Below are 10,885 nucleotides of genomic sequence, written 5' to 3'. Positions count from 1 at the left end.
TGGCCCCAGGGTGCCCGGTTTGGGGTGACCAGGTGGCCTCAGGGTGCGCAGTTTGGGGTGGCCACATGGCCCCAGGGTGCCCAGTTTGGGGTGGCCACATGGCGCCCAGTTTGTGGTGGCCATATGGCCCCAGGGTGCCCAGTTTGGGGTGGCCCCATGATGCCCAGTTTGAGGGTGTCCGGGTGGCCCCAGGGTGCCCAGTTGGGGTGGCCACATGGTGCCCAGTTTGTGGTGGCCATATGGCCCCAGGGTGCCTGGTTTGGGGTGACCAGGTGGCCTCAGGGTGCCCAGTTTGGGGTGGGCACATGGCCCCAGGGTGCCCAGTTTGGGGTGGCCACATGGTGCCCAGTTTGTGGTGGCCATATGGCCCCAGGGTGCCCAGTTTGGGGTGGCCACATGGTGCCCAGTTTGTGGTGGCCATATGGCCCCAGGGTGCCCAGTTTGGGGTGGCCACATGGTGCCCAGTTTGTGGTGGCCATATGGCCCCAGGGTGCCCAGTTTGGGGTGACCAGGTGGCCCCAGGGTGCCTGGTTTGGGGTGACCAGGTGGCCCCAGGGTGCCCAGTTTGGGGTGGCCACATGGCCCCATGGTGCCCAGTTTGAAGGCATCTAGGTGGCCCCAGGGTGCCCGGTTTGGGGTGGCCCCAGTGTGCCCAGCTGAGGCGGCCCCGCAGTGGGGGTGTGGGGGGCCGAGCCCTTTTCCAACCACCCCCGAGCCCCCTGGCCATGCCGCGTCCCCACGTCCCGTGTCCCCATGTCCCGTGTCCCCGTGTCCCCATGTCCCCACGTCCCGTGTCCCCGTGTCCCCGAGGCGGGGGAAGCGTCGGTGAGCTTTATTGCCGATGCCGTGCCGCAGTCGTACACATCGCGATGGCGGCGTCACGCCGGGAGGGCGCCGGTGGGGGTGGGGGGGACACACATCGCACGGCCCCCAAAACCCGCTCTGGGGACAGGCGGTGTCCCCGCCCGGCCCCACACCCAGGGGGTGGGGGTGGCACATGCCACCCCCCTGCTCTTGTCCCCGCCGTGTGTCCCCGGGGAGGGTTTGGTCCCCGCACGAGGGCGGGGGGAGCGGGCGGGTGGCATCAGGAAGGTGGTGGGTCGACACCCCACCGAAATTGGGCTGAAAAGCTTCCAAAATGCTCCCGGATGGGCCGGGTGGTGGCACAACGCGCCCAGGGTGGGGGGGTGTCCGGTGGTCCCCAATGTCACCATGCCCCGAGTCCCTTGCTCCAGCCCCCCCCCCATCCCCACCCCGTCTCCCCACCGCCTCCGCCCCCCCCCCACCAATTCCCTTCTCCCCCTTCCCCGATTCCTCCCGATGCTGAGCTGCCGCCCCACCGCTGTCCCCACCACCCCGGGGGGTGGCACGCCGTGATGATGGTCTGGCTGTCCCCTCCGGCAACCATGGCTTGGGGGTGGGGGTGTGGGGGGGTACCTCCGCTTGCCCTGGGCTGGACCACCCCGGGGGCCTGGCGGGCAAGCCGGGATGGAGGGTGCCGAGCCCCAGGGGTTCCCTCCTCCATCCTTGGCGTCACCGGGCGGGACACGGTGCTGGCAAAAGAAAGAGCTTGAAGGGGCTTCACAACCGTGAAAATAATAAATACACCGTCTTCCTCCCGCGCTGCGTCCAACGGCCGTGGTGGCCCTCCCTCCGTCTGTCCCTCCGTCCCTCCGTCCCCGAGAGATCGCTGCTCCTCGGCGCCGGTCACTGCAGGCTCCCAAAGGGCTTGTCATGGAAACAGGCACGAGAAAGGCGAGCGTCCCGGGGGTGGGCCGCAGGGGGAGCGCCGTCCCGCTCCCTACTGCAGCAGCTTCGGTACCTCCACCTGCCGGAGAGGACACCCCGTTAACTGGGGGGAGCAGTGACAGGGGACGCTGGACCGGCCCGGGGACCCTATGCGGACCAGCTGTGGTGGAGCTGGGCCCCTCTCTCCGTTTCTGCCAGGGATGCTCAGCGCTCCGGGGACATCTCTTGGGGACATCCAGGCTGGTTGTCCCCATGCTCCGGCTCGTGGGCAGCCCGGCCAGGGACACAGACCGTCTGGGGCGAGCGACATGTTTCAAGGTGGCGTTGGGTTGATGGTTGGACTCCATGGTCTCAAAGGTCCCTTCCGCCCTAGACGATTCCATGATTCTATGATCATGGTGGGACCAGCGTTGGAGACGCAGCCTCTCCGGCCACCCAGGGGTGCGGGCTCAGCCATGCCAACGTGGCACCAAGAGCTCGGTGAGCTGCTGCACACATGGACACCAGTCCACATGGGTGGACCAGCAACGTGACCTCATGGCCAAGAAGGCCAATGGTCTCCTGGGGGGCATTAAGCAGAGCGTGGCCAGCGGGTGGAGGGAGGTCATCCTCGCCCTCTGCTCTGCCCTGGGGAGGCCACAGCTGGAGCACTGGGGACAGTTCTGGGCTCCACGGTTCCAGAAGGACGGGGAACTGCCGGAGAGAGTCCAGGGGAGGCTACGGAGATGCTGAGGGGATGGAGCATCTCTGTGCTGGGGAAAGGCTGAGAGCCCTGGGGCTGTTCACTGGAGAAGAGCAGGCTGAGAGGGGATCTCAGCAATAGCCAACGGGCCGGGGGCAAGAGGATGCTTGCCAGGCTCTTCTCAGTGGTGCCCAGGGACAGGACAAGGGGCAACGGGCACAAACTGGAACATGGGAAGTTCCATCTCAACATGAGGAGGAACTTCTTTCCTGTCCAGAAAGGTGGTGGAGTCTCTGTCTCTGGAGATATCCCAACCCCGCCTGGACGCGTTCCTGTGCCACCTGCTCTGGGTGACCCTGCTCTGGCAGGGGGTGGGACTGGGTGATCTCCAGAGGTCCTTTCCCACCCCAGCCAGTCTGGGATTCTGTGGGGGTGTGTGAGCCTTTCTCTCTCCCATTGCTCCTTCTCTGCATGGGGAGCTCCAGGATTCCCATCTCCTGGGGTTACAGGTTAAAGCTGGCCTCTGCCTTGTGTCCCAAACCCTGGAGCCAAACCTGACCCCTGGAACGAGGTGGATCTGCCCACCCCAGGGGCTCTGCCAAGTGATGGATCTGCCCCTTTCACGCTCTTTGCCAGGGGATGTATCTTCTCCTGTTGGATGCTCTGCCAAGGGATGGATCTGTTGACCCCACCTGCCCTGGAAGGGATGGTGCAAAGGATGGATCTGCCCACCCCATGTGCTCATTGAAGGGATGGATCTGCCCCTGCCACATGCTCTGCGCAGGGCTTGGGACCATGGACACCCCACTCCTTACCCTGCACTGGAGAAGGACAGCCCTCACCTCTTCTCTATCCAAGGGACAACAGACGTGACTTGAAATCTCAGCCCCGAGACTGACCCCGTGGGTGGCCCCCACCGCAGCCCCGCACTTGCCTTCTTGAGCTGTTTGAGGTTGCTGGAGCGGATGGCGGCCAGGAGCTGGTCCCGCGAGTTCTTCTCCTGGACCGGCAGCGCCCGGTCTCCCAACTTCCTCTGCGTGGCCGGCGAGAGCGAGTTCCTCAGGTTCTCATTGATCAGCGGCGGGGCGAGCGGAGGAGGAGGTGGGGGCGGCGCGGCAGGTGCCCCCCCTTTCTTGGGAGAGCTTTTGGGGGAAGCCTTGGGGGATGGCTGCGGGGATGGCTTGGGGGACCCCTTCGGCAGGGCTCCGGGCTTGGGCACCTCCAGGAGGTCTTTCTTCTCCCCACGCTCCTGGGCCAGTTTCTGCTCCTGAAGGCGTTTCTGCCTCTGTTTGTCCATGTTTCGGCTCAGCAGGTTGGTGACTGTCATGCGTGGTCCAGCCAGCTCGAAGTGGTAGCCCAGCTTCAGGAGCGTGGTGTTTTCCTTCAGGAGCTTGGCGATCTCCATCTCCGTCTTCCCGCCGCAGATGTGCCGCTGGTTGTGGAAACGCAGCTCCGTCAGCGTGTTGTTCTGCAGCAGCGCCCGGAAAATGGCCAGGATGCCCTTGCCCGTGATGTGGTTGGAGTCCAGGTTGATGCTCGTCAGCACCTTGTTGGACTTCAGCATGATGGCGATGGCGAAGGCCACGTGGTCGTCAGCGCGGGTGTTGGCCAAGGCGAAGAGCTTGACCACCGTGTTGAACTCCAGGGCTTCGGTGAAGCGCACCAGGGTCTCGTTGTTGATGCAGTCCGAGTTGTTCACGTTCACTTCGGTCACCTCGGCGTCGTTGTTCTTCACCTTCTCGATGAGCTCATCGAAAATGCTGGAGGCTTCGTCATCCTTGGCCTGATCCGGGGAGCTGCCGGTGGTGGGCTTGGAGGGGCTGCTCTCGGCTGCTGCCTTGGCCTTCTGTTTCTCCTCCGCTGCCTTTTCTGCCTCCGGCTGGGATTTCTCCTTCTCATCTGCCTTTGATTTTTTCAAAGCTGAACTCTCTTCCTCTTCTTTTTTATCTTTTTCTTTCTTATCTTTTCCCTTTGTGTCTTTGTCTGCCTCTTTCTTTAATCCCGAACTCTTCTCTTCCTCCTTTTTGTCCTTCCCTGTGCCCTTCTTCGACACGGAATCTTTTTCTTCTTCTTTTTTGTCCTTCCCTGTCTCCTTCTTTGCCGCTGAGCCCTTTTCTTCCTCCTTTTTATCCTTCCCTGTGTCCTTCTTCAATGCTGAGCCCTTCTCCTCTTCCTTTTTATCCTTCCCTGTGTCTTTCTTTAATGCTGAGCCCTTTTCTTCCTCCTTTTTATCCTTCCCTGCGTCCTTCTTTAACACTGAGCCTTTCTCTTCCTCCTTTTTATCCTTCCCTCTGTCCTTCAACGCTGAGCCCTTCTCTTCCTCCTTTTTGTCCTTCCCCATCAGCTTTTTCTCCATGGCCTTGACTTTGTCGTTGATAGCCTTCTCCTCTTTGGTCTTGCTCTCAGCCTCAGCTTTACCTTTGGGCTCTGGTTTCTGAACGCTTTCTTCTTTTTTAGAGTCTTTCCCCACTTTGGTATCTTGTTTGCGGGCCAGGTCTTTGGCAGGAGCTTCCTTTCCCTTTTCTTCTTCATTCTTGGCTCCCTTATTCTTCTCGCTCAATCTGCTTTCCTAACAAGAGAAAAACACTGTGGCGTTACAGGGACAGACGCCTCCGACCCCCAGTCCCGTGGTCACCGGCTCTGCGCCTCTGTCACACAGGAGCGGCCACGGGGCCCCTCGGGGCAGCACCACAGCTGGGGAAGGTGCGCGGGGAGATGGTCGCAGGAAGGTCTTAGACTACGCCTACGAGGGACAAACTGCCCTAAAACGAGGTATTTATGAGTAAAACCTGGTGAAAGCATCGTGCAGGGTCCCCAGGAGGCCACGGGGAGGTGCACGGGGGACCACGAGGACAGCTAGCGCTGCTCTGTGCTGTGGCAGGGGACAGACCGGCGGCCAGGACTCTTCAGGGAGGTAAGGACCTGCCCCAAATCTGCCCCTAAATGATGGTTTAGCCCTGAATACGGGCCAGAGTCTCCTCCATCTCCCCGGCGTGATTTACCACCGCGTGTTCACGCACTGCCGCCCGCGGTTGCGCTTTGGAAGAGGAAAGTTGAACCCAGCCGAGGTCCCGGGTCCAGAAGAGGGTTCAGCGTCCGAGTGCCCCGAATGCAGGCACAGCCTGCAGGACCCAGGCGTGCCGAGGTCCTGCTGCAGCTCTCCACGGCATCTCCGCTCTCCCTCTGCCTCCAGCCCCTTCCCAAAGGGCTCCAGAGGTCCGCGGGATGCCCTCCTTCATCCCCCTCGGACAGACAACAACCCAACAAGCGGCAGGACACGTCTCCCTTCGCGCACTGTGCTGTTGGACCCCTTCCTATCACACCTCCAAAAAGTCATCCTCTTTCTAATCGCCTTTTGTTATCCTTTTTTTGATCACCTTTTTAACCAGGGATGCCCGGGTGCTTTCCCAGCTTTCCTAAACGGTTTCCAGCCGGATGCTTTGCCCGATCCGGAGCCCAGCGCGCTTCCCGTGCTGCTCCGGAGGTGTGTGTGCAAGCAGGGGAGCATCCACAGAGGGTGACACGGGTGACACCACTGATCCAGCAGTCACACCCAACCCTGGGCTCTCTGAAATGGGCCTCCTTTTAACATAAGTTTGTATTTTTTTAGCTCCCCGCAGGACACCAAGGAAACCATGGCTTCGTAACGCACGATGTTTCCCCAGCACGTCTTCCCGCGGTGTCCAAAGGCATCGCAGGGGGGAAGAGCTGGACTGGGGTTGTCGCGGGGAAAGACGCCGATTTTGCCGCCTGCGTTGGGCAAAGCAGTGTCGCTGCAGCCGGCACCCCCTGCCCCTGGGATGTCCCCGTCCCTCTGTGCCAAGAAGTCACGCAGCACTGCGCCGGACCTCCTGAGTTTCTTATTTTATCTCCAATCCAGCCAAGACGCCCACTCGTTCCTCAGTGGGCCGGCAAACATCGCTTTAGTTTTGTCTGAGTCTTTGCATATGCGCTCCTCTAAAGCAGTTTTGGCCTCTGCTTTTCTGCTCACCGTGATGCCGCTGTGGTGTCCGCGGGACTACGAGGAGCTTAGTCCGGCTTTGGGCTCTCCAACGCGAGGAGACTAGTCTCCAGGCGGCGACTACATCCTCCGGCATGCAGAGGGATGCAACCCCGAGGCTCGATGCCTATTTTCTTACAGACTACCCCTGGCAGCAAAGGATTTTCCTCTTTCCCTTCATGCTCTAGGGCCATTTGGTCATTTGCCCCTCGTCAGTCAAACCCTCTTTTCACAAAATTTTTGGTATTTTTGTCAAGGACCCGAACCTCCCCCACGGCACAGCCTGTCCTGTGCGCCGCTGCTGACCACGGGCACCGCCAGGACACAACAAATGCCTCACTGCAGCCTTCACCCACGGACGACTGAGCTGGGAAGAGCCTCCCATCGGCATCAGTTTGACGCGTTCTGCTTCTGCAACGGCAGCTCGGCGCACGCAGCCTTCCGGCCTGCGGGTTTGTCTTACGGCGCCGGATTCGCTTCCTCGCATGCCTGGAGAGACGCAGGCACAGGACCAAGGCTTTGTTACAGCCATGCAGTAAGAGCAGGGCACCGGATTCACCTCCCCAAACATCATCTATGAGACACCTCCACTCCCAACAGAGACGAGCCATCGTTACACAGAGCCTCTCGCAGCCCAGAAACCCCCCCACAGCCTGGGCTGCATCCCCGGCAGCGTGGGCAGCAGGGCGAGGGGGGGATTCTGCCCCTCTGCTGCGCTCTGTGAGACCCCCCTGCAGTGCTGCCTCCAGCGCTGGGGCACCAACAGCAGAAGGACACGGAGCTGTTGGAGCGGGGCCGGAGGAGGCCACGAAGATGCTCCAAGGGCTGGAGCCCCTCTGCTGTGGGGACAGGCTGAGAGAGCTGGGGGGGTTCAGCCTGGAGAAGAGAAGGCTCCGGGGAGACCTTCCAGCCCCTTCCAGTCCCTAAAGGGGCTCCAGGAAAGCTGGGGAGGGACTCTGGAGCAGGGAGGGGAGCCATGGGATGAGGGGGAAGGGTTTTACACTGAAAGAGGGGAGACTGAGATGAGATATCATGAAGAAATTCCTTGCTGTGAGGGCGGTGAGCCCCTGGCCCAGGTTGCCCAGAGAAGCTGTGGCTGCCCCATCCCTGGAGGGGTTCAAGGCCAGGTTGGCCGGGGCTTGGAGCAACCTGGGCTGGTGGGAGGTGTCCCTGCCCAGGGCAGGGGGTGGCACTGGGGGGGCTTTAAGGTCCCTTCCAACCCAAACCGTTCTGTGATTCTATTCTATGATTCTACAAGCAGATAACTGGGGACAGATAAACCTCTGACACTGGGACCAAGTTTGCTGTACAGAGGAGGATCCTACCGTAACGTCTGGGTCTGGGTTTGGCAGTTTGAACCTCAGCAGCAGGGGAGCACACAGCTCCTGCCCCTTGCGGCTCTTCCTGGGTGCCTGGCTTTGGCAGCGCGGCTCGGCGCTGGGTGCCAGCCGGCGCCGTGGGGTGTGTGTCCGTGGGTGAGCAGAGGGTGACGTGCTGGGGCTCTGCGGTTAGGTCAGGCTCAGACCTACAGCGGCGGGATTAATCTGGGCGACCTCAGCTCGACCACAGCGACGCTGGTTGCAGGAGGAGGAGGAGAAAGGACCAAGGCGAGGGGGTGGCAGAGCAAATGTCATCTTTACCGGGGGGTCTTTTGGACTTCAGGGAAAGGAGGAAGAAAGATGCCTCTGGGAGATGGGAGATGCAGCTGTGATGCCTTTATGAGCTCCCTGGGTCCTCCCAGGGCTGGGGCCGCACAGGCTGCCCAGAGAGGTGGGGGAGTCTCTGTCTCTGGAGACATCCCAAACCCACCTGGACACGTTCCTGTGCCACCTGCTCTGGGTGACCCTGCTCTGGCAGGGGGTGGGACTGGGTGATCCCCAGAGGTCCCTTCCCACCTCGGCCAGTCTGGGATTATGCGATTCTGTGGCTTCACCCACTGCCTTGAACCCCCAAATCAGAGTCCAGAGACCCTGATGTGCAGCCAGGGCTGGCCTCCTCCTCCAGACAATGCCCCGGTGTCTTCCCCAGCCCAGGGCCCTGCCGTGTCCATGCCGGGCAGAGAGCAGCTCTGCTGTCCCAGCTCATGGCGCTGCTGGCCCTCGGGGACTGCTTCTTTGTGGAAAGAACTGGCCTGGCTGTGAGCGGGGCAGCCGTGGGGACTGTTTGTACCTGGCGTATAAACAGATGCCATCTGGGACGAGAGGGCTGTTTATTTAGTTAAGAGATTTCTTGGCTCCCCCGCGCGGACCTAAACAGGCGACAGAAAGGCATATGCCAGAGCCCCACAGAGCCCGTCCGCGCGTCCACACAGCCCCACGCTGCTGCAGACCCCAAGGACCAGGGATGGGGCTCACAGAGGTGCCCCGGTGCCAGCACCCACCTGTCCCAGGGGCTGTGGGGAGCAGGTGATGCCACCTCCTCCGTCACTGAGCCACCAAGATGTGCCCTGTTCCCAGGGCTGGGATGGTGCAAGGATGCCCAGGGACATCCTGAAGCGCCTCGGTGAAGGAAGAGCCATGTCTGCCCTGGCAGGAGGTGTGGGGGGGATGAGGACTCTGCTGCCCCCACACCGATTCCCAACGGTGCCTTCCAAAGGTGGTTGGCGGTGTCCCGGGTCGGAGGTCCCTGCAAGAAGAGACAGTTGCCCCCCAAGGGCTCTGCAGGCCTTCCATGTCCACAGGCAGAGCACTCCCCCAGTCAGGGCCAGCAGCTTCGTCTCCACACCAAGTTCTCCAAAAAGCCTTCTTCCCAGCTCCAGCTCACACGATTTGACAGTGGGGAGCCCTGAGTCTCCCCTAACCTCCCTGGGCCACCCAAGACCAACCAAAGCTTTGGCCAGGAATGAGCAAAAAGAAAGGGAGGAAAACCCTGGAGAGAAGGACCTGCATCAGCACCCATGCTTGGAGGAGGCAATGGGTTTCTCCAAACAAGACGAAACCAGAACAAAATAAGATGCATAGCAAAGCCCTGCTTAGCAAAGCTGCTGGGAATGTCTTGTTGTCACATTGTTAGTGCTGTTCTCATTAAAGTGTCCATCCATGGAGGTGTTGCCACATGGCTGCGGCGTAGGGCAGGTCTTCGGGAAGGAAGAAACTAGAGCCAGGGAGCAGGATGTAGGAGAGGAGCCGGGGGAAAAGGAGCCAGCTGCGCGCCCGGGCAGGGGAAAAAGGGAAGGCAATGGATGTCCAGAGGAGGCCCCGGAGATGCTGGGAGGGCTGGAGCCCCTCTGCTGTGGGGACAGGCTGAGAGAGCTGGGGGGGTTCAGCCTGGAGAAGAGAAGGCTCCGGGGAGACCTTCCAGCCCCTTCCAGTCCCTAAAGGGGCTCCAGGAAAGCTGGGGAGGGACTCTGGAGTAGGGAGGGGAGCCATGGGATGAGGGGGACGGATTTACACTGAAAGAGGGGAGATTGAGATGAGATCCGAGGAAGAAATTCTTTGCTGTGAGGGCGGTGAGCCCCTGGCCCAGGTTGCCCAGAGAAGCTGTGGCTGCCCCATCCCTGGAGGGGTTCAAGGCCAGGTTGGACGGGGCTTGGAGCAACCTGGGCTGGTGGGAGGTGTCCCTGCCCAGGGCAGGGGGGGCCACTGGGGGGGCTTTAAGGTCCCTCCCCACCCAAACCATTCCACGGTTCTGTGTACAGTGACCGGCCGTGGATGTTACTGCCACCGCGGGCAGCACTTGCAGGATCACATGCGTCCAGCAAATTTGGGATGCGCTGGAAGGATCCTGTTGCCAAAGAGCCGCAAGTTATTGCAGAAAGTGCTGGCTGGTAGCAAGGGGTAGGAGGTGTTCAAGCTGTTTCATTTAATGCAGAACTGCCTTGATCCTGGCCCCCCGTCCCTGCTGGAGAAGGCCCTCGCCTGGCTCCATCTGCAGCAGCAAGAGGGGAGGAATCAGGAGCAAAAAATTCCAGGCAAGAAATCAGATCCCTGTTTCTAAAACCAAGGGTCACTCTTACCCAACTGCCACTGCCTGCACGAGACTCTCCATCCCTTGGTGGAGATCGGGGACATCTCTAAAGCCAGGTTGGAAGCTGCTCTTGGCCATGCCCAAGGCCACATCTGTGCCCAGGAGGGAGCCTGCCTTCATCCCCTCCTGCCCTTGCACCCACCGCCGGGCTCTCGGTGCGCTCCGCCGCCCCGGCTCCCCTGCAGGTGCCAGCCCCAGGGTGGGGGACACCCAGCCCAGGCTCCGCTCACTGGCGACGGGGCAGAAGTCCTCTCCTCCGGGCTGGAAATGAAGCGTGTTGCTCCGGCTGGAGCTCAGCAGAGGAGCTGCGTGGCAGGATGATGCAGTAGGAGGAAAAGCATCCTCCCCCCTGCTCTTGAAATCCTGGCTGTCCCCGCGGCCACCAGCGCACCTTCTCCCGCAGCCCAGGCCACCAGCCAGGCTGTCTCCATCTGCAGCGGCCAGCGCCCGCCCTGTCCCCTCTCCATTGCCATCTTGAGTCCTGCCTG

At 61.3% G+C, this 10,885-nt stretch overlaps 1 protein-coding gene across 1 annotated transcript in view; it reads right to left on the bottom strand.

The window, feature by feature from the left end:
• Positions 1 to 1,301: 1,301 nt before the first annotated feature.
• LMOD1 (leiomodin 1) overlaps positions 1,302 to 10,885 on the bottom strand; it is a 19,328-nt gene continuing 9,744 nt past the window's right edge. Inside the window, exons 2-3 of the mRNA XM_074564456.1 lie at positions 3,366 to 5,000; positions 1,302 to 1,828 (exon numbers count right to left, since the gene is read on the bottom strand). Coding sequence (XP_074420557.1) covers positions 1,802 to 1,828; positions 3,366 to 5,000 — 1,662 coding nt within the window. The 3' untranslated portion in view covers positions 1,302 to 1,801. The remainder of the gene's footprint in view (positions 1,829 to 3,365; positions 5,001 to 10,885) is intronic.

This window comes from Larus michahellis, chromosome 21 (genome assembly GCF_964199755.1).
Source record: "Larus michahellis chromosome 21, bLarMic1.1, whole genome shotgun sequence".
NCBI lineage: Eukaryota > Metazoa > Chordata > Aves > Charadriiformes > Laridae > Larus > Larus michahellis.
Note: the sequence above shows the minus strand (reverse complement) of the source record. Positions and strands in the feature narration are given on the sequence as shown.